At 43.7% G+C, this 24,194-nt stretch overlaps 1 protein-coding gene across 1 annotated transcript; it reads right to left on the reverse strand.

The window, feature by feature from the left end:
• Positions 1-233: 233 nt before the first annotated feature.
• On the reverse strand, positions 234-18,373 carry PRDM14 (PR/SET domain 14). Its single transcript, XM_003408216.4, has 7 exons — positions 17,683-18,373; positions 17,028-17,081; positions 16,781-16,938; positions 15,496-15,766; positions 8,562-8,764; positions 6,189-6,290; positions 234-718 (listed from the first exon to the last, which is right to left on the reverse strand). Exons 1-7 carry the CDS (start codon positions 18,371-18,373, stop codon positions 515-517), a joined length of 1,683 nt encoding a protein of 560 aa, XP_003408264.2. The 3' UTR covers positions 234-514.
• Between the last annotated feature and the right edge of the window lie 5,821 nt (positions 18,374-24,194).

Here is a 24,194-nt window from a genome sequence, read left to right on the forward strand (position 1 = left end):
AAAGAATGTGTCCTATAACATATAGTAACAGGTGATGGCCAAAGATAATATTACAATTCAGGGCTCAAGGCAAATAGTAGAGGAAAGGGAACCTTCCCCCCTACCCCCCCAATCAAGAAATCAAGACTATTCTCTTCATCCCTGAAATGAAGGGATTGGATTGGGCCTTCCATATAAGTCTTCTAGAAGGCAGGGACTTCTACAGTCATTTTCAGGGTTTCTGTTGAGTTTTCCAGACCCTCATACATGGTTAGCAATCAGCTTTCATGGTTTCTAGGTGAATTCACCGCACCAAACTCAATTCTTATTAAAAGTTGGGAAAAACGTTTCTGCAAAACTGTTAAAACCAGTCAGTAAATATGGTAAATTCAACAAATTGGTCAGCTCCATTTTTCTCATCTCAATATTACTATCATTTGCTCATGACATACCCAAAACAAGAAATATAAAGAATCTTAGTCCTAATTTTCACATTGCCCCCCAAACTCCGAGGGCTAGCAGAACTCATGAAACTTCATGTGGCAGTAGAGAGCCTCTTGATTTGAGATTTTTCCACAGACACAGAGAAGCCATGATCATCATCCTTGTGTGAGCGTCGAACATGGCTATCATGGGCAGCATGGGATGCAAAACATTTGCCACAGTACTTGCACTTGAAGGGCTTCTCCCCAGAGTGCTGCCTAATATGTGTGCGGAGGATGCTGGAGGCAGTGAAAGTCTGGCAAAGAAGAGAAAAAGCAAAACTCCATGAGCTGGATAACCAACAAAACAAGGTTAACCTCATTGTTATTGGTAACTTGTGTCAACCGTAGCTCCCCAAATGATGAACCTCGGATTTTAAGGCTAAGTTGCATTTTTGGTCAACAGCAGTTTAATGAGAAAGGACTTGATTGACTGGTTTTGAGTGGCACAGATATTAGAGAGGAATCCCTGGGTAGCATAAATGGTCAGGCACCGATAGGGTGGTTCAAACTCATCCAGAGGTGCCTTGGAAGACAACCCTGGTAATCTGCTTCCAAAAGGTCACAGCCTTGAAAACACCATGGAGCAGTTCTACTCTACACATATGGGGTTGCCATGAGTTGGAATGGACCTGAGGGCAACTAACAAGAAAATAAAATTAGAGTTCTGGCTCTTCGGTGCAACCAAGATCCCTTGGGGGTCTAGTTAAAAATGCAGATTCTCAGCCTCACCTCACACAGTCTGACTCAGGAGGTCTGACATGAAACCCAGGAGCCCAAGTACCTAGAGATTCTGATACAAGCGGCCCTACGACTACACTTCAAGACAAGCTGCATTACAGCAGAAACTAATGTTGGCTGAAGTAATATTCTTTGCATAGATCAGTACCTTATTGGATTTTTTTTTTAACTTTTTATTTTGAGGTTAATTATAGATTTACATGCAGTTGTAATAAATAATGGATTCCCTGTACTCTTTGCCCAGTTTCCTCCAGTGGTAACATTTTTGAGGAAACCTGTAGGGCGAATGGAAAACAATAGGTATTGGCGAAATTGTGGAGAAACTGGAACTCTCATCCACTGGAAATGTGAAATGGTATAGCCACTGTGCAAAAAGTTTTGACAGTCCCTCAAAAAGTAGAACACAGAGCTGCCATATATCCTGGCAAACCCAGTCCTAGGTTGTTGTAGTCATCTACCCAAAAAAATCAGTGCTGCTATAACAGAAATACCACCAAGTAGATGGCTTTAATAAAGAGAAATTTATTCTCTCAGCCTAGTAGGTTACAAGTCCAAAATCAGGGTGTCAGCTCCAGGGGAAGGCTTTCTCTCTCTGTTGGCCTTATCATCAATCTTCCCCCAGACTAGGAACTTCTCTGCGCAGGGATCCCGGGTCAAAAGGACACACCCTGCTCCTGACACTGCTTTCTTGGTAGTATGAGGTCCTCCTGTCTCTCTGCTCTCTTCTTTCTTTTATATCTCAAGAGATTGCTCCAAGACACAATCCAATCTTGTAGATTGAGTCCTGCCTCACTAACACAACTGCCGCCCATTCTCCCTCATTAACATCATAGAAACGGGATTTACAAAATATAGGAAAATCACACAATACTGGGAATCATGGCCCAGCCCAACTGATACACACATTTTGGGGGGACATAATTCAATCCATGACATAGGTATATATCCAGAAGAAGGCTGGAATGCAAACAGATACCTGTACACTAATGTTCATGATAGCATTTTTCACAATAGCCAAAAGGTGGAAACAACCAAAATGTTCATCAACAGAAGACCAAATAAATTAAATGTGGTACATATACATAATGGAATACTACTCAGCTGTACACAGAATTGAAGTCCTGATCCATGCCACAACATGGATGAACCTTAAAGACTCATGCTGAGCAAAATAATTTAGTTGCAAAAGGGCAAATACTGTATAATCTCACTTATATGTAATAAGCAAAATGTGTATAAGCCAAAGATTATTATTAGTGGCTACCAGGGCTAGGGAAAGGGGGGCGGTTTGCTTAGGGGGCAATGGGTTTATGTTAATGGTGGTGGAATGATTTGGAAAAGGAGAGTGAAAATGGTTGCACAACTTGAAGAATGTAACCCATGTTACTGAATTGTACATGTAGAAATTGTTGAGATGGCATATATTTTGCTATATATAGTTTCACCACAACTAAAAAAAAAAAAAAAATCACTATAGCACAATATCACAACCAGGATATTGACATTGATAGTCAAAACACAGAACATTTCCAACAGAAGAATCCCTCATTTTGTCCTTTTTTAGCCAAAACTACTTCCCTGCTGCTCCTACCTCCTCCTTAAACACTGGCAACTCCAAAACTGGTACTCCAATTGTGTAATATTGTCATTAAAAGAATGTTATATAAAATGAATCATACAGTATGTAACCTTTTGGGGTTTGCTTTTTTTCACTTAGCATAATTCTCTGGAGATTCATCCAGGTGGTTGTATGTATCAATAGCTCATTCCTTTTTATTGCTCAGTAGTATTTTATGACATGGATGTACCAGTCTGTTTAACCCACTGAAGAGCGTATGTGTTGTGTCCAGTTTTGAAGTGTTATGAATAAAGCTGCTGTAAACACTTGTGTACAGGTTTTTATGTGGCCATGTAAGTCTTCATTTCTCTGGGATAATGCCCAGGAGTCCAACTGGATCATTTGATAATAGCATGCTTAGTTCTAAAAGAAATTTCCATACCATTTTCCAGACTGGCTGTATCATTTTAGATTCCCAAGTATTTTGTTGTTTTCACATATCTTTTCTTGGCCATTTCTTCTCTTTCTATTATTTATAACCTTTTCCTCATTAACTTCAATACTATGCCTAACCTTTGTCCCTTTCAGGTAGTAGTATTAGAGGTACAGTCGATTGTCATGATTCGCAGTAGTCATGTTCTATGTCTCTGTGAACATTGAATCAGCAAATACTGAACCATTCATTGCTCAAGGGGGCATACAGGATTAGGTTCCTGCAAATCTCTGGTCACAACCTTTTTGACAACCGAACAATATATAAACTTGTTTTAAGTACATTTCTGTCTAAAGACACCTTATTTAATATATATTGTTGATTTGCTAACATTGAACTCATGGCCAAAGCCCTGTAACTCCTGCCTGAACAAAGCTTATCTTAACACATATATTTTCTCTGTAATGCATATCACAGCCTTTTTGTGCTTAGGACACTAGACAATAGATACTTCAGCACTACACTTGGGGGCCATTTTAAACATTGAAGTAACCAACAAAAGCACGAAACTGCAAAAAAAAAAAAAAAAAAGACACTAAATAGACCTCCGGAAAGGAGGCTCATTTACATTATGAGAGCTGAAACAAGAGGGCAGGGAGTTGCCTTTTTTGACTTCAGCTGAGACAGGCAACTTGGGAGACTCAAATTTTTGCCTCTGTGATTCCTGCCAAGCCAGACAAACTCTCCACAAAAGTACAAGAGAAAGAAAACAGTTTTATTATGGAACAAGTGTTAAACCAGAATGTGATGTGCATCACTGGTAATTCACTAAAGAGATCACAAAAACAGAAACAGATTTTATCCTTTTATATAGACAAGCTAATGCAACCCCCTTCATACAAGTTCTCAAGATAAATGACAACTGGTCCTCAAGTTAGAAAGCACCCTTTGTCATCCTGAATTCACCAGGGAGTTGGGACAGCCACCTGTGTTTGCCAGTTGCCTTGGCCGAAGAAAAAAAATCAGTTTCTCCTATCTTTTTGACTGTAGGTAGGTACGCCTGTTCTCAGGTGAAATCAGAACAAGGTGATGCTCACAATGTAATGAGTGTCCTTTCCGAGGTCTATTTAAGTGTCACTTTTTTTGCAGTTTTGTGCTTCATTGGTGACTTGACTGTTTAAAATGGCTCCCAAGTGTTGTACTGAAGTATCATCTCGTGTCCTAAGCACAACTTGGAGCCCAATCCCGGCTGAAGTTAGGCTCCTGTTCTCCCAGCAAACTGGGAGACAGGGGTGCTATCTTCCTTGACTGACTACTTATCAAAGAGATGGCTTTCGGGTCCTTGAGGAAACATGCCTGGGTTATAAAATTGGCAAGAGGCTTATTTAGCCTTTACAAAGGTTAACATATACTGCAAAGAGGCAAAGAAAGAACTAAGTTTTCTAGTGTAAATGCTCTTAAGAAACGGGTGAGAGGTCTTCTTTTATTTTTCAATAGGGAGAATTAAGTTTCTCTTTTTTTCGTCTAATTTGTATTTGTCCTCACAGCATGTCCAGGAATGGCTTCAAGAGCATCACAAGCACTGACTTCGGGGTTTCAAATGCATTTTAGTGAGAAATACAAACCCACTGCTACTGAGTATGGACTGCATGAGAAAATGACTTAGATCTTCTGGTCCATTGACAGTGATATAAAACACCAGCTTAAACTAGTGATTTCCAATTTGGAGGATTAGGAGAGAAACATGGCAATGGAGCATCCGGGAGTATTAGCCTGCCCCAACAAGACCTTTCAGGATTGGCACATTGGCTTACTCAGTAAAATGCACATACTGTACTTGTGCAGAATACCCAGACATGATCAATCTTATTAATCTACTTATGGTCTAGTTATATCTCCCACCTCCATTTTTCTATGCTGATTGCCTTCATTCCATTGACACACTCTTCCTTTGGATTTATTAGTTTCTCTAAGCCTGGTAGACCCAATGTTTTATTGTTCTTTGGGGTTTCAGAAGTATTCTTGACTAAGACTGCCAATATTCCTTTAACAGCTTTATTTTTAAAATGTAAACGACTCTTGGTGGTAGAAACATAGTCTATACCAGTGCTATCCAATAGGACTTTCTGGGATAATGGTAATATTCTGTATCTGAGTTGTCCAATTTGGTGGTCTCTGGCTACTGAGCACTTAAAATGTGATTAGTGCAACTGAGGGGCTAAGTATTACATTTTTATTGATTTAAATAATTGCATATGGCTAATGGCTACCACCCCTGGACAGTGCCAATGTAGATCATCAAACTAGGACAAGAAGGGTTTTGTTATATATTTCTAAGATAATGGTCAAACTATTATCTCTATTCCAGCAAGCCTAACTATGTGTTTCTCTTTTTTGCAACTCAATATTCTGTATAACATAGTTAGATTTGGTGCCATTTCTGCAATGGCCCTCTAGAAAGTTGAATCAGCAGCATTCTCCCAATTTTAAATCTCTATAGATTAAAAGAGTAACAATAGTAGCTACCATTTCAATAGTTCTTACAATAAGCCAGACACTGTTCCAAGTGTCTTACGTAGTATATTAACTCATATAAATTAATGACTTTGTAAGGCAAAGACTACTTATTTCTCCCGCTTTACCAATGGGGAAACGAAACACAGAAGCTACTTGCTCAAGGTTACACAGCTAGATTTAAACATCACAGGCAAGATTCGAACTTTGCCAGAGTCCACGTTCTTCAATACTATGCAATATTTTCTGTAATTATCAGATCCCTGTAAATTTGGGATGTGTTTCATTACACATGTCCTAACTGCCAACTGACCAAGCTCAAGCATATTTGAGGGTGATAATGGGGACTGGAGAGATGATAACGGATTAGCCTTTACCAAGAGCTGATTATAAGCCTACCATTATGCTTCAAGCTCTTAACCATGAACACCCAATCAGGGCTCAAAAAAGAAAGGCCTGTTAGAAGGAGATTTCCATTTACCTTTGTACAATACACACACTGGTACGGTCTCTCTCCAGAGTGGATTCTCATGTGTTTGTTTAGGCTGGAAGACTGAGAGAAACACTTCCCACACGTAGAACACTAAGGCAAAAAAGAAAGAAATAATTGAAACCACATCTTCTCTGACCAAGTTAATTCAACATTTTGACAGTCTGGGTGTGAAAAACATGGCAGAATTATTGTGTTTATGTACTGGAAGCAGGACCACCTCAAGTTAGAGGACTTGAGGTGAAGAGTCAGGTGGCATGGGTTCTGGCCCAGACCCTGTCTCTAATGTTGTGATTCTGATAATTTGCCGAACACTTTTGAGTGGAAGCTGAACAGGATTAGGGTATAAAATAAAGAGCCTATAATTAGTCCTGCTTTATCAACAAGGACTATATGACTACAGCAAATCAGTTAAACTTGGACTCTTCGTTGCCTGACTTTCCTCATGGACAAACTCCTTCTCTGTCTCCTTCAGAGGGTTGTGATTAACTTGCAAGCACTGTACAATTAATTAATTTAACAAGTATTTATCGAGTACCTACTATGTGCCCAACGCTCCACTAGAGACAAGAAGCTAAAATATCTATGGGGGTAGTGGCAAATTATGTAAACCAAAATCGTGATTCAGAGTGGCAGATAATCTAAGAATACAATGTCGAACCTACGAAAAAAGAAAAGCACTCTGGGCATCAAGTGGAAGTGTGTAGTACAGCCATATTCTGTGAACAGTTCATGCTGTTTCTCTTTACTCTTGATGCTGCTCACTCTTCTGAAATCTTTCTTGGGAGTTCTGAACCAGGCAAAGGAAAATAGGCAAAACCACTGAGAGACTGGCAGAGAAAAAATGTGTAGCCTTTGGTTTTGATACCACTTTTAAAAGTCACATTTGCTAAAAAGGAAGAACAATTTTCCTCTTGGGGGAGCGAGGTGCACATGGTTCCCACGTGTGCTTATGTGTGCAGGGGAAGCAGGTTGGTTAAGATTTTGGTTGTATTTTAAAAGTCTTTGTTAATTTTTCTGTAGTGGTTGAAGTTTTACTAATAGGGATGCTTTATCTTTATTAAAACAAAAAAATAAATATTTGAGTTAAAAGGGTAGCAATTAGAAACAACCTGGCCTTGAAAATTAAAAATAAATGAAACGAGAACAAAAACAACAAAACACTAACTAGAAATACCGTACAGGCAGTTCCTGGGTTACAAATGTCTGACTTATGGACAACTCATACTTAGGAATGGACTGCCATAAAGCCTATTATATTCAAAATTTAAGTTAAACACAGTGGTTCATAATAACGAATGTACACATTACTTTGTAAGGCTCTTGAAAACAGTGTTGTTTAGAAGTGTTTTATATGCATAAAAAAAAAGTACTATCAAGTCATTTCTGACTCATAGTGACCCCATATGGTTTCCTAGGAGCACCTGGAGGACTTGAACTGCCGACCATTTGGTTAGCAGCCAATGCATAGAAAGGTAAAATACATACTAAGACAAACATTTGACTACCAGATGCTGAATAAGAACAGTATGTGCCCGTTCTGACTTACCTACAAATTCAGCGTTGAGACAGACTTAGGAACAGATCTCATTCGTAACCTGGGAACTGCCTATACTCCCCAGTTTTCAAGTAGGGTAAAAAAGTGAGGCTAGAAGGAGTTGCTCAAGGCTGCAGCCTAGACAGCTAATTCTGACAGGGCAAGGAGTCAAACCTGAGTCCATCCATACCTAAAGGCTGTTCTTTTTGTACCAAGGCTGCCAGATACTGGTCACCAGTATCTGGACTGGCGTGAACATGGCTCCCTACGGCCATTATTGCTCTCCTTCCTTAAAAATCCTTTGCATGCCATACAGGCCTGGCATTCTTTGGACCATGACTGTGTTTCATCCTCACCTACACCTATCAACACACCTGCATGGATGATGGAACAACCTGCAGTTACCTAAAGCCACGAGCCAGGTTTTCTCCTGCCTAGAATGTCCCAACACTTTCCTCTCCCCAACCAACCTTGCCTCTGATTCAAGACAGATAGCCCAGTTTTCCTTCAAGATTCAGTGCCAAGGCCACCATTTCCATGAAGCCTTTCAAAACCCAAGTGTGCAGGTAGCAGTGGGCACTCCTTTCTTGTGTTTTCCACTCTGCCCTGTGCATCCCAGCACCTTGCACCTGTCACTGCACCTGTTCATTTTCACCTGCTTCTTCCATAGCACAGTCACCTCCTTCAGAGTTCCTGGCTCATCGGCATTGTATTCCAGCACCTAGCACCCAGGTGGCCAGCTGTATGTGTTCAGGGGTTTGGAGAAGGAGTGCAAAAATAGAGGGGAAAAGTGGCAGTCCAGGACTGCTCACCTTCCTGAGTCTTACCTTGTAAGGCCGGTGCTTCTCATGAACATGAAGGACATGGATACGGAGCCGGTCTCGCTTCTCAAAGGACCGATTGCAGAGAGAACAGGGAAACTTCCTATCACCTTTGTCCACACAGGAGGTGTATTTGAGGTGCTTATCTTTGTAATATTTGTAGGTAAATACTTTCCCACATCTTTCACATCTGTAACCTTCTTCAGACTCTGTCAAACACAGGGGGATACATGGCAGTGGCTTTTTTAAGCTACCGTCCCTCAGGCTTACTTCAAACTTTTCATTACAGAAAATGTTAAACGTATACCAAAGTAGAAATAATCGTGTGATAAACCCTAAGGTACCCCATCACTGAACTGCCACAATTCTCAACTCACAGCTAATTTTGTCTCATTTATATCATTACCACTTCCTTCATAAGGGACTCTTTGATACTGATTTATTATTTGGTTCATAGCTACCTCAGACTGTTATCTTTAAAAGATAATGACTTTTAAATGGATAGTGGTGATGGTTGTACAACATGTAATAAAATTAACATCACTGAATTGTATGCATAAAAATCCTCAAAATGGCAAAGGTTTTGTTATATACAATTTATCAAAGTAAAAACAAAACGACAAAAAAAACTTCTTAAAAAGAATAACCAAGGGCCCAGTGTCAGTTAAGTGGGGAAAAGATAGTCTTTTTAACAAATGGTGCTGGCATAACTGGATATCCATTTGCAAAAAAATGAAACAGGACCCATACCTCACACCATGCACAAAAACTAACTTCAAGTGGATCAAAGACCTAAACATAAAGACTAAAACGATAAAGATCATGGAAGAAAAAATAGGGACAACGTTAGGAGCCCTAATAAAAGTAATAAACAGAATACAAAACATTACCAAAAACGACGAAGAGAAACCAGATAACTGGGATCTCCTAAAAATCAAACACCTATGCTCATCTAAAGACTTCACCAAAAGAGTAAAAAGACCACCTACAGATTGGGAAACAATTTTCAGCTATGACATCTCCGACCAGCAACTGATCCCTAAAACACAAAATAATAAATGTTGGAGAGGCTGCGGAGAGATTGGAACTCTTATACACTGCTGGTGGGAATGTCAAATGGTACAACCACTTTGGAAATCTATCTGGTGTTTTCTTAAAGTTAGAAATAGAACTACCATACAACCCAGAAATCCCACTCCTCGGAATATACCCTAGAGAAATAAGAGCCTTTACATGAACAGATATATGCACACCCATGTTTATTGCAGCTCTGTTTATAATAGCAAAAAGCTGGAAGCAACCAAGGTGTCCATCAACAGATGAATGGTTAAATTGTGGTATATTCACACAGTGGAATACTACGCATCGATAAAGAACAGTGACGAATTTGTGAAACATTTCATAACATGGAGGAACCTGGAAGGCATTATGCTGAGTGAAATTAGTCAGTTGCAAAAGGACAAATATTGTATAAGACCACTATTATAAGATCTTGAGAAATGGTATAAACTGAGAAGAACACATACTTTTGTGGTTATGAGGAGGGAGGGAGGGTGGGAGAGGGTTCTTTACTGATTAATTAGTAGATAAGAACTACTTTAGGTGAAGAGAAGGACAATACTCAATACATGGAAGGTCAGCTCAACTGGACTGGACCAAAAGCAAAGTTTCCAGGATAAACTGAATGCTTCGAAGGTCAGTGGAGCAAGGGCGGGGGTTTGGGAACCATGGCTTAAGGGGACTTCTAAGTCAATTGGCAAAATAATTCTATTATGAAAACATTCTGCACCCCACTTTGAAGTGTGGCATCTGGGGTCTTAAATGCTAACAAGCGGCCATCTAAGATGCATCAATTGGTCTCAACCCACCTGGATCAAAGGAGAATGAAGATCACCAAGGTCACAGGATAACTATGAGCCCAAGAGACAGAAAGGGCTACATGAACCAGAGACTTACATCATCCTGAGACCAGAAGAACTAGATAGTGCCCGGCCACAACCGATGACTGCCCTGACAGGGAGCACAACAGAGAACCCCTGAGGGAGCAGGAGAACAGTAGGATGGCAGACCCCAAATTCTCATAAAAAGACCAGACTTAATGATCTGACTGAGACTAGAAGAATCCCGGCGGTCATGGTCCCCACACCTTCTGTTGGCACAGGGCAGGAACCATTCCCAAAGACAACTCATCAGACATGGAAGGGACTGGACAATGGGTTGGAGAGAGATGCTGATGAAGAGTGAGCTACCTGCATCAGGTGGACACTTGAGACTGTGTTGGCATCTCCTGTCTGGAGGGGAGATGGGAGGGTGGAGAGGGTTAGAAACTTGCAAAACCGGCACGAAAGGAGAGACTGGAAGGAAGGAGCAGGCTGACTCATCATGGGGAGAGTAAAAGGGAATATGTAGTAAGGTGTGTATAAGCTTGTATGTGACAGACTGACTTGACGTGTAAACTTTCACTTAAAGCACAATAAAAATTATTAAAAAAAAAAAAAAAGAATAACCATTGACCATACCTAAAATATTAACTCTAATTCCTTAATGTAAATATATATGCATATATTAATTTAATTATTTTAGTCATTTGTTCAAATTAGGATTCAAAGTCTACATAGGTACATGCTTGCTATGTCTCTAAAGTCTCCTAAATTCTCCTTCACTTTTCCCCCTGCAATGTATTTGCTGAAGAAACCCTTCCTCCAGTACAGCTTGGGAGCCGTTCAATTCTGCAGTTCTTGACCATTCTTGACTGGCACTTGTGGCAAGCTTACTCTGCTGACTCTCACTTTAAAAATTAGTCCCAGCCACAGCTCCAACAGTGCACCCAGGACAAGGATAACCAACCACAGCTCACTTTCAGGGCTTCTCGCGTGCTGCTCCCTTTGGAGCCCATTTACAAAATTCTAGATGCCCTCTCAGGACGAGGAAACTGAGATGTTCCTTTGTAGTTCACTTCTCTAAACTTTGGGGAAAGATTCCAGAGCTAGAATCTTCATGTATAGAGTCAGGATGAAAATGTCTCGCCTTCCCTACCTCCCTGGGTGATCATGGTGATTAATTCTAACACTTAGTGAGTTCTTATCCATGTGAGGGATATTATCACTGAATGATAGAGATGACCCAGAAAGGCCAATTTGTTATTATTGGAGGAGGGTTGGGGAGGCGGGAGGTTAGAGAAGGTGAAGCCGGCTCTAGCAAAGGAGGTTTGGGGTTATATTTACGTAGGGGGAAGGGAGGAGGACAGGCCACCTACACAAAAGCACCCCTGCCGAGTACACTCTGGATTCCAGAGGATAAAGTGGCTTTGACTATGAATGCATCACTGAGACCTTTTTGTCTGCCCCCAGGGAGGGAGAGAAGGGCCAGGAGCATATGCATCAGGACTGCAGGGAAGCTGTCCATCAGGAGCTTTGTTAGTAGACAACTACAGTCCCAGCACGTTTAACAGGTGGCTAAGGAAATAAACCATTCATTAAGTAAATAACCAGGAGGCAACCTCCAACCCAACGGAAGATCCATTGCCCTGCTGTCTATCACTTTCATTGAGGTGCTAATATTCTCAGAACCCCCCTATTGGGATGGTTTTTGCTCAGAGCTACAATCTTCATCCATCAAAAATTCCTGGCCTTTCTGCTTCCTGGGGTGGGACGAGAGGGTCTGTATTAAAGGATCAGTAATCTTTAAAATTCAAAGCACTAAAGCCCACAAAAAACTTCAGAATAAGGGTTCAATAATGAGTTAGTGGTGGAAATAGCTAAGGGTTTGACTAGCAGAGAGGCTGGCAATTTGAACCCACCCAGAGATGCCTCGGAAGACTGGCCAGGTGATCTGATTCCGCAGGTTACAGCCTTGAAACCCTATGGAGTAGTTTTACTCTGCACAGGAGTTTGTCATGAATTGGAGTTGACTTGATGGCAACTAACAATACATTAGCTTAAGAATAGCCATGTAGGCATAAATGAAACACTGGCCCTGTTAATCAGGCTTTAGCTGTGCACATTTTTTCCTTGGGCCTTTGGAAATTTTTCTTCTCTCCCATCTCATTCAACTACAATTTTCTAGTCAAGGGATTTCTCAATATAATGCTCTCTGCTGTGTCATAAACTCGGTTTGGATATAGTTTGGGAACCATTAAGAGCTGTCCTCCCATTTCACACCTCCATCCCCCCAAAACACTTGAGGCACGCTTGCATACTCAAACAATCCATCCACATAGGGCCCAGATCCTTCCTTCTTCAATCAGACCTTAAAAGGGAAGGCTCTTTAGTGTTCCGCCCTAGCCAAAAGCTTTTGTGAAAACATTTCTTCTGAGAGCAGAGGAATTTTGATTTTCCTTTCACTTTTATCATATCCAAAATATAGCAAAATAATTCATTCGTAATTCCTCCCCCAAGAGACTAAGTTTTTTACATCTCTCTTTCCAGACACTGTCCAAATATATGCCATTTTAAAGACGCTGCAAGCACTGGCTGTAATTTGGTTCAGAATTGGAACAAGAGGAACTGTGTGCTGGGTTTTTTCCCCCACAAAGCATTGAAATCCACTCGTTGGTAACTAACAAGTATCATTAAGTCCTCACTCCTGTTGCTTAGTATACGATTGTGATCTCAGTTATCTGCGTACTATTCCATGTTACTTAATCATCCTACCACTGAGCACTTAGGTTGTAATTTATCACTAATATGGATGGTGCTATAATTAAAACCCCTGCAGGCAAAATTTTTCTTTTTGGACTCTTTCCTGAAGATAAAGTTTCAGAAGAGTATTCCTGAGACTAGGAACCCTGGTGGTGCAAGGGTTAAGCACTGGGCTGCTAACCAAAGGGTGGGTGGTTCAAACTACCAGCTGCTGTTCCACAGGAGAAAAGACTTGGCGATCCGCTCCCATAAAGATGAACCAAAAAACCAAATCACTTGCTGATTCTGACTCATAGGAACCCTATAGGACAGAGGCAAGGATGGTGAGACAGCGTCTTACATACTTTGGACATGTTGTCAGGAGGGATCAGTCCCTGGAGAAGGACATCATGGTTGGCAGAGGAAAGGGTCAGCGGAAAAGAGGAAGACCCTCAACAAGGTCAATTAACACAGTGGCTGCAACAATGAGCTCAAGCATAACAATGATTTTAAGGATGGCACAGGATCGGGCAGCGTTTCGTTCTCTTCTGCATAGGGTCGCTATAAGTCGGAACCGACTCGATGGCACCTAATAACAAAAACAGGACAGAGTAGAACTGTCCCACTGGATTTCCAAGGCTGTAAATCCTTACAGAAGCAGGCTGCCACATCTTTCTCCTGAGGAGTGGCTGGTGGGTTTGAACCACCAACCTTTTGGTTAGCAGCCCAGCACTTAACCATTGTGCCACTCTAGGAAACTCTGTCCTACAGGGTACACTATGATTTGGAATCTACTCGACAGCACACAGCATTACCGAGATATCAAAGGTTATGAATATTTACTAGCTCGATATATATCGTTAGGTAAGTTTTAAAAAGAATAATGATTACTTTTTTGAGTTATTACTCATGTATTTTTCTCAAATTCCTTTTCACTCCCCTCTACCCTCCGCGCCCCGCAAAAAAGACTGACTTTGTTTGGTGCTACGTATGAGGCAAATTTGAGCTCCTCAGACTATAGAGAAACTACCCTTTCCAGCTCTACCCACGTCCCACCCCCACGTTGGGGTAGTAGGAAGACGGCTCACCAAAACAGGCGTGATAAAAAAAAAAAAAAAATTTCTACCTTGGGCTTTGCAAAGGGACTGCTGTTACCTGCTTCCTAATCTTTGTTGGATCTTTACATGCCTTTGGCTTCACTACTCCCAGAGTCTGGATTGCCTTCCTTTTCTCCCTGCCTTACATCCTTTATTTAATCTAAGCAGTATTTCCCCACTCAGCTGTAACGTCTTCTTTTATTCAGGACACATCCGAGCCCAAGAGCAGGGATATTGCTCTTGAGGATCATTTCCTGCCCTGAAGGGTCTTGATGGAGCAGGGAGACATGTGGCCGACAACGGCTGTAGTGTGATGAGTACCAGTTTGCTTTGACTTTAACTATTACACCCATTATTCATTATTGGGTAACAATCCATCCTTCTATCCTATTGCACATATTACTGTAATTTGCATTTGTCTTGTCCCACCTACTAGATCAGTAGTTTTCAAATGTTTGTGTATGTGAAATTTACTTAAAGAGCTTATTAAAAACGAGGCTCATATCCCTAGAGAGTGGAACGGGTCCTCTAGCTCCTCGCTACCCATATGTGGTCCAGGGATCAGCAGCATCGCTGTCATCTGGATGTTTGCTAGAAATGCAGAATCTCGGGCCCCACCCCAGTCCTTGGAATTAGAATCATCATCTTAACAAGATCCCCTGTTAGTCATACCTGCATTAAAACTGGAAAGTTAAGAGCTCACAGTCAGAAATACATTTTATATTTGAGACCTAGCATACAAATACTTGTCCTTTGGAAACAAAAGCTTTACAAAACAATGCTTCCTCTTACTATTGACCTACATCAATATTTTCTATTTCACTTTACTTGTATTCTTTTTCTTTTCTAGAATGCTGATCTCACTGATTTCCCACCCCACTAAGATGCACAGCACACCATTTGAAAGACACTGCTCTAACTCTTTGACTTCATCAGGTGTGTTAGCCTCAGCAGAGATGAATCAAACTGGCCCACCTAAGGCAGAGTTTGCATCCACTTATTTCATTCTCTGGGAGAGGGTGAAGAGGTAGAAGGGAAGGTGAAGGTGTTTTCCTCCAGCTGGGTTATGCATCCCTGGTTAAAGACACTCTGTTTAGTCTTTTCCATTAGCCTGTGGGAGAGAGGAGCTTACAGGTGGGGAGCTGGCTACAGGAGGGTTTGAGGACATGAGCCCAGAACTTCCATGAGGAGGGCTCCAGCGGGTGAGGCAGGGAATGCACTTACCTTCAGAGGGCCCAGGTAATGGCTTGCCCTGGTCTGTGAACCGAAGTCTCAAGGGAATGTCCAAAAACTTCTCATAGCAGTCTCCATACCACACAAGGAGCTCCTGGTTCTGGTAGATCTCCTTGCAGCTCTCATAAAATATCTGCCCTTTACACTGCACGGCAACTAGGTTCTGTTCCTCGGGGAATCGGGCACAGTTGACGTAGGACATCCAGTTCCCTGCACCTCCTTTTCCATCTACAAAGTGGCTCAACTGACCATCCTCAAAGATCTAAATGAAATAAGACATGAAGTTTGGAATGTACATCTTTTGCCTACCCTATTTTTTTTATACATTTATTTATTAGAAATGAATAACCCAGATCTCATACTTGAGTTCCTATGAATTAGATTTGACACCATTACAAGTAGTATATAAATTTACTTAGGCTTAAAGGCATCTCCATCAATGATGTGACAGATTTTTAAGGATTTTCACTTTATTACTTTCTTGATTTCCAAATCTCTGTTGTACGCAGATGTTAACTTTATAATTTTATATATTAGTTTTTAAGGGAAACAAGAGAAGATTACATTTAATTACAACACTTACAGACAACCGATTGTGTATTTTATTCCAACCTAGTTTTCATGCATATTGATGGGGCTGTAATTTAAGTCTTTCTCCACTCTGGGCAATTCCAATGTCTCTAATGTTTCATTATGAACAACCCCACGATTAACATCTTCTACATAGTCTGAATTTCAGATTACTTTCCTAAACTATATTACTAGAAGTAGAAATTCTGTGTCAAGAGGCTTTAAACACTGGAAGGTACTTGATCCGTTCTGATAAATTGTTTTCCATACAGGTAACAAATTGTAGACCCACCAGTATGTCCTGTCCACCTTTGCTAGCTTGAAGGGTATCAGTTTTAAAACTTCTTTGCTAACTGCATAGGCAAATACATATCAAATTTAAAAATTAATTCTCTCTCCTTTGGCATATTTTCAGCCATTTGGATTTTCCTATAAATATAACACAATGCATTAATTCTTTAAATGCATATCTGTTGGCTAACCTTCATAGACTAAAATGACCTAAGAGACCAGAGAACTCATAGAATTCATGCAAAGGTGCCATCCTCAAGTAGTGAGGCCTGCCATTTCTCCCCTTTATGTTGCAAAACAGCACAAAGAGAACTAACTGATTCAGGCCGGAACATTCCCTGAGGTGCAAAGGCCAAGATTTTCCCCCACCAGCTTCCCTCCCCATTTTCAGCAGTGCCACTAGAAATATATTTACCTCCCACATCAGAGAATTGTCTCCATAGGTCTTTATTTCACTGGCGTTGATCACTTTACCTTGAAAGGGCCCAAACCTGACTCCTTTGGCAATGAGGCTACTACAGAACACACCAAAATGTGGGACTCCACCAAATATCGTCCACCGTAGGCAGAGACCTAGAGAAAAATCAAGGTGGGAAGATACAGTGAGGAAGCTGAATCTGTATTAGCTCAGGAAAAGAAATTCAAGTGGAAGTCATGCCTACCTTCTGGTAGCTGAAGCGAATCTTTATCCAGACTTTGAGGAAGAGAATTTGATCCTATAAAAAGGTAAGGTTAAGAATTTTTTTCATACTTTTCATTAATAACATTATTATGAAAGGCTTTTATAAGGCATTTCCCTCCCTAGAGGTAGCCATGTTTATCCTTTATATTTTTACATTTTTCTGCTCTTTTTAAATGAGATTTTCATACACAGTTTTTCATATGAGGCTCAGAACAACACTTGCAAGGCTGTATAATAAGCCCCCTTTGTAAATTTAAGAAACTGGAGAATCAGAGGATGGTGCTGATTTTGATTAAGGTTATGGTAAACGTCTGAGCTGGGACTTCAAGTGTAAAGTGCATGAAGATGTCATTGAGATACCGTGCATCCAGATAGAATCTGATCACAGATAACAAGTGGGCTGCATGAAGCATTTCTTTCCTGACCCTCACTTCTCTCAACTCTGACCAAAGCCTACCTTGGGAGTCATGTAAAAGTGAAGCCTTAGAATTGAGCTTAGAATCTTCGGGCTCCATTTCTGTTGTTAGTACACTCCTCAACCTGTACAGACTCAGCAACAATTTGAAGTGCCTCTTCCACACTCCCACCTCTAGTACCATCCAACCCAACTACGGGGTGATTTTTACTCCGTTTACCAGAGCTGCTTGCAGGGACCGGAAGGCCAGAAATCGCATGATGCAGGTGGACTGGATACTTCAAGCTGCGAATGGCTCCATACAGAACTAAGTGCAGGTCCTCGGCGGTGAAGTGGTAATGAGTCGACTTCCCCTCTGGGCTCAGGGGTTTGGGGACATCCTCAGACCCCTTGCTGGGGATGCAGGATAACTGGAAGGTCTTCTGATCTTCAGGTAGCAGGCAAGCATCCACAGGGGGCAGCGGGATTAAAGTTTCAGGTCCATAACACTGGCCAGTGTTGCTCTGGCCACCTATGTGGCCGAAGTCTTCACTGCTGGCTCCTGTATACTCGCTTTTCACAAAGTGTGGCACCTCCCTGGGAAGGTGGGGAATTGGGTACCACTGTGGCACCTTGCCGTATCCGGGCAGATCATAGAGCAGCTCGGGCTGTAGGGCCAGACGCGAGATCAGCAGGGGAGCTGCCGTCTCGAAGGCAAAGGGGAGCATGGCCTGGGACTGGGACTCCGACACTGCAGAGTCCAGCTGCCGGAAAGATTGGTAGTCCTCCTGGGCGGTGGTAAGGGTGTTCCCGTAGTGGCCATAGGGCAGAGAAGACGTGTAGTAGGCGGCCAGGTCCTGGGGGTTGCTCTGGAAAGGCGGGTAGTACACCTTGTCCTGGGGCCCGGCCTCACCCAGCGGTCGCAGAGCCATCCCGGGGCACAGAGCGCTGCGGGTCTGCGGAAAAGCAAAGAGCGGATGAGTTCGCGTCGCGGGGCGCTGCCCGCGGCCCCCCTTCTGCCTGCCGGCTGTGATCCGAAGGCAGAGCGGATTCCTTCCACCAGCTAGTCCCAGGTCGATGGGAATTGGGTAAATTCGATCTCGCGGACCCTTCCGTGCCACAAACCAAACAACAGAAACAAAAATAAACAACCAAAAAATTCCGAACGAAAATTTGCCGGGATCGTGCCCGACTCCAGGCTCTTGCTTAGTGTCGCCTTTGCCTTCCCTCTCCAAACACTCCTGGGCCAAGCACGAGTGGTTTCCAGCACCCGCTCTCTACATCTGGCCCCCACTCTGGCTCCTGCAAAACCAGTTCCAAGGTCGGCGTCAGAACTCTTTAATAGGGTGGGTCTGCGCCACCGCACCCTCCCACCCCCGGGAATGGGGCCGAGGGCTGAGAACAAGGCCGTCCGAGGACTTCGGGGCACTGGGCTCCCAGCAGGAAGGGAAGCTTGAAGGGCCCCGGGTGGGACTGCGTAGGCCGAAGCGCGCTCCCCGAGCCCCCCAGGCGGGTCCGGGGGCGCCCACACCGGCTGCGAGGCCGATGTCTGACCCTGCAGACGCTGACTGTCGGGCCGCCCCGGGTGAAACGCAGCGCACTATCTCAGGTTTCCCCCAGAGCTCCGCAGCCTCCGCTCCGCTCCCCATGCGGCCCAAGTCCCACCACAGCTCCCGGGTCCCTCGGAAACTCCAGGTCACTCACCTGGAGAGGGCAGGGGCCAGGTAGGACAGAGAAGCCTGGCCCGCCGGCCGCACTCCCGGCCCCGCGCCGCAGGCGTAAAGGACGGCTTTTTAATGGATACGCTGCACAAGTTAACCACGGCTAGGGAATGAAGCCCCTCAATGAGAGCAAGATCAATGAGCCCGATAAGGAAACCCACAGGGTCGTGACTCAGAAATGAAAGAACACGGGGTCAGGAGAGAGGTCAGCCACGACGAACACATCTGCTGCTCTCCTCCTGAGACTCTGAAGGCGTCCCGCTCCTGGCCTCCCCTGACCCCAGGTATCTGCGACTTCGGGTAGAAAGCCACTTAAGGAGGTAAAGCCCTGGAGAGGGCGAAACAACCACCCCAAACGAACTGCGTCAGCTAGTACCACACGCGCTTCCCAGCTGCCAGGCAGTCGACGGCCCTACAGCCCGACCGTGCGCCCGGGCCGGCACCCACCTCCGAGAGCTTCGAGGGAGCCAGCAGTCGGCGGGTCGGGCGCCCTCCAGGACCCGGCGGGACGGCGCGGGCTGGCAGGGGTAGGCTTCGGGCGCTCCCGCGGGGCCGAGACGGGTTAAGAGTGCGGGCGGGCGGGCGGGCGGGGCCACAGGGATAGGGCGGGCGAGGGTGGGGAAGGGACACGGTCCACGCAGGTGCCCAGGCCCGTCTCCTCCCCGCCCCCACTGCAGCTACTGGCCCACGCTGGATTCGCCCCTCAGCACCAGGGGAGAGGCTCGCTTAACTCTTCTTTTGGAGAACGTTTCCAAGCCCTCCTCGGGGCCCTGGCACAGAGCGCTCGCCGCCGGCTTTCTGGGGCAGTTCCATCTTTGCCTGGTGGGGGAGAAAAGAGTCTGAGAAGTGTTACCGAGGATCCCCAGATAAGCCCCCCGGTGCATACACCGACCTTGAACAGGCCTCGTGGGGTCGCGCCCCTGCCTCTCGGCTTCGAGTTCTCCCGGGCCGAGCCCGGCCGTAGGCGGCGTCAAACCCGCCCAGGGGCCTGGTGGGCGTTTGTCCTTGACACCCGTCGGGCTGGGAAGTGGGGCCGCGCGGGTCCGAGGTAGAGGGACCTGGGCACGGCTAGCTCGGCGCCACCCTAAGCTGCCGCAGTGCGACCCGTGGGACGTCCGGGGCAGACTCCCGAGGACCCGCCCTGCGAGGCTGTCCTTCCTCGGTTGAGGCTCAGGACCTCAGATGCGGGGCTCTGAAGCCAAGGTCCAGACCCATGCCGGGCGTTCAAAGACTGCAGTTATATATATATGTATGTGTGTATATACGTTAAAGAAAAAAAAAAGTCCAAAACCGAACCCGTTGCCGCAAGTGGATTCCGACTCAGCGACCTCATACTAAAGCGCCTGGTAGAACTGCCCCATAGGATTTCCAAGGAGCCGCTGCCGACCTTTTGGTTAGTAGCCGAGCTCTTAACCACTGCGCTACCAGGGCTCCAAGCCATCCTAATGGGAATGAATTGATGCCTCATTGTGGTTTTGTGGCGTTGTGCATTTTTTCATGTACTTGTTGGCCATTTGAATATCCTCTTTGGTGAAATATCTCCTGAAATTATTTGCCTATTTTTTGATTGGATTGCCTTTTGGTTGTTAAATCGTAGAAGTTATATATACATATTTCGGGTATTAGACCCTCGTCGGCTATAGGGTTCCTAAAGATATTTTCCCGATCTGTAGGTTGTCTCCTCACTTTTTTGATAAAGTCTTTTGATGAACAACAACAAAAGTGTTTAATTCTTATGAGGTCCCATTTATGTTTTGTCTTTTGTTGCTCCTGTTTTCATATAATATCTGGTAATCTTATCATTAAAAACTAGGCGGGGCAGCCAAGTCTCTATGTTTTGTTCTAACAATGTCAGGGTTGTGGTTTTCAAACTAAAGCCCTGGATCCATTTTGAATGAGTTTTTGTGTGTGGTATGAGGCATGGATCCTAATTTATTCTTCTGCATGTGGAAATCCAATTTTCCCAGTGCTTTATTGAAGAGACTTGCTTCTCCGTTGAATGGACTTAGCACACTTATGGAGAACCTGTTGACAGTAGATGTATGGGTTAAAGACCACATTTTTATTCTCCTTGCTAGCAACTGAGGTGTAGAGGAAGGAGCAAGAGAAAAGAGTGCTTAGGTCCATTCACATTCAGAGAGTAGATGTATGGGTTAAAGACCATATTTGTATTCTCCTTGCTAGCAACTGAGGTAGAGAAAGGAGCAAGAGAAAAGAGTGCTTAGGTCCATTCACATTCAGAGAGTAGATGTATGGGTTAAAGACCATATTTGTATTCTCCTTGCTAGCAACTGAGGTAGAGAAAGGATCAAGAGAAAAGAGTGCTTAGGTTCATTCACATTCAGAGAGTAGACGTATGGGTTAAAGACCGTATTTTTATTCTCCTTGCTAGCAACTGAGGTAGAGAAAGGAGCAAGAGAAAAGAGTGCTTAGGTCCATTCACATTCAGAGAGTAGATGTATGGGTTAAAGACCGTATTTGTATTCTCCTTGCTAGCAACTGAGGTAGAGAAAGGAGCAAGAGAAAAGAGTGCTTAGGTCCATTCACATTCAGAGAGTAGATGTATGGGTTAAAGACCGTATTTTTATTCTCCTTGCTAGCAACTGAGGTAGAGAAAGGAGCAAGAGAAAAGAGTGCTTAGGTCCATTCACATTCAGAGAGTAGATGTATGGGTTAAAGACCGTATTTTTATTCTCCTTGCTAGCAACTGAGGTAGAGAAAGGAGCAAGAAAAAAGAGTGCTTAGGTCCATTCACATTCAGAGAGTAGATGTATGGGTTAAAGACCGTATTTTTATTCTCCTTGCTAGCAACTGAGATAGAGAAAGAAGCAAGAGAAAAGAGTGCTTAGGTCCATTCACATTCAGAGATGGAAGCACTTAGGGTGGGGGAAACCCTTGTTATGCCAGGTGACCTTGGCCTGGTTCCTCACCACCTCTGGCCGCTGCTTCCTCTTTGCAAACCTGGGAGAGTAATACCTGCCCTGCAGAGGAGGAGAAGGAGGAGCCAGGCAGCCGTGCCAATCAAGGCCTCTAATCACGCGGTGGCCGCACTGCTGCCTCTCTAGGAGGTGGGAGCGGTGACCCAGAAGCCCCCGCTAGGCCACCAGCCTCCCTCTTACCTTCCCTCCCCCACCCCACCCCCAGTTTTAGGAACTTTGGCAGAGTCTTTCCCTCAACGGAAACTCTGGTTGCCTAGTGGTTAAGAGCTACAGCTGCTAACTAAAGGGTTGGCAGTTCGAATCCACCAGGTGCTCCTTAAAAACCCTCTGGGGCAGTTCTACTCTGTCATCTAGGGTCACTATGAGTAGGAATCAACTGGAGAGCAGAGGGTTTGGGCGGGTTTTCCCCCAATGTTTCCTCCTTTTCTGATGTTCCAAGTTTTAGTAACCACCATTTCCTGGCGCAAATGGTTAAGAGAGCAAGGCTACTAGCAGGAAGGAGGTGTCTCAAAGGATAGGCCTGGCAATCTGTTTCCAAAAGGTCTCAGCCTTGAAAACCCTGTGGAGCAGTTCTACTCTGCACACGTGAGGTCACCATGAGTCAGAATCAACTGCATGGCAACTAATAAAAATAACAGTAAATAAAGCAAAGAAAAACTGCCTGGCCTAAAAGAATGCAAATGAACAAAGGACTGAACCTGCTCCCACCCGGAGAATAGGGAGTCACCAGAGCCAATGGTGTTCCAGGTCAACAGAACACTTGATGCCAAGGCCTTGAAGCCTGGAGGGAGTAAGGCTGATTCACAGAGCTAAAAAGATGCCTGTGCGGAGGAGACCTCCCAGGGGAGTTCGGAAAGTCAGCAGAGGCCAGTTCTTACGGGGTTACTTGCAGGGGAAGTAAGCCTTCATTGAAGGAGCAATAGGAAGTCATTGCAGACAGTACACTTCATCCTTAAATAATTTCAGAAAGCATATCATTATCAAAAGTCAGTATTTGTTTATGGTTCTTCTGTTTTTTTTTTTTTAAGGTAAAATTTACCATGTGATGAAATGCAGGCGTTAAGTGTACTACAAGTTTTGACAGTTGCATAACCCAGTGTGTCCAGAATCCCAATCAAAATATAGAATGCATCACTTCAGAAAGCCCTTCAAGCCTCTTCCCAGGTAATCCCAGGTAATCCAGGTAATCTGAGTGCCCCTTCCCCTCCCAGACAACAGCACCTGTTGATCTACCCCAAAATGCTTGTTAAAGGTGATTTCTAAAATCCTCAATGAATTTGCCTTTTTTTTTTTCTTCCTAACTGGATTGAGACAGGTCAGTCTCTACTCAACATAAATATTGCCTTCAGTAAGGATTATGTCACATCTTGGGCTTTCTTTAGTCCCTGTTCTGTTTGATGGATCTCAGGAATACATAGATTCTTTCCCAGGTTTTTCCAGTCAACATTTCCAGGCAAGCTTTAGCATCTGAAGGACCTATTGATACATGCACTAGTCAGGGAAACTGGGATTGGAGTTTCCGTGTACTAACCTAAATTCTAAGTTTTTGCATATTAATCATAGAAGACAAACCACTGAATATTAAAAATTTTGCTGCTTTTTTTTTTTAGTTTTACTCTTATTTATATATTTTTTGCCCTTTCCTTTTAAGGTGCCCCTAAGATAGACAATTTTGGTCATACTGAAAGTTCCTCAAAATCATCACTTGGTACATTGTATCATTTTGTAAGACATGTACAAGAATTTGAATTATAATGAAAATGCACATTAGAAACAGGTGTCCAGTCTGCTCGGACTGAGATGATCCCTTGAGAACTGATAATGATCAGTCAAATGTGTTGTTTATACACCTCTGACCTCAGGCCTCCAGCCAGAGTTTGGCTGTCTCCAACCACAGACCTAACAGTGGCAGCCCCTGGTGATGAAAGTTTGTGGACTTTTTTTTTTCTCCCAAATCAATTCTTATGGACACAAAGATAGATCAGAGGAGAAATAGACTTTGTAAGATTTTTAGATGGTTGCCCAAGGCAGGCTTCGTGCATTGAGGGGCACCAGCCTGACAAGACCTTAAACTTGTCAGTTCTTGTATTGTG

Source organism: Loxodonta africana, chromosome 14, assembly GCF_030014295.1.
Source record: "Loxodonta africana isolate mLoxAfr1 chromosome 14, mLoxAfr1.hap2, whole genome shotgun sequence".
Taxonomy (NCBI): Eukaryota; Metazoa; Chordata; class Mammalia; order Proboscidea; family Elephantidae; genus Loxodonta; species Loxodonta africana.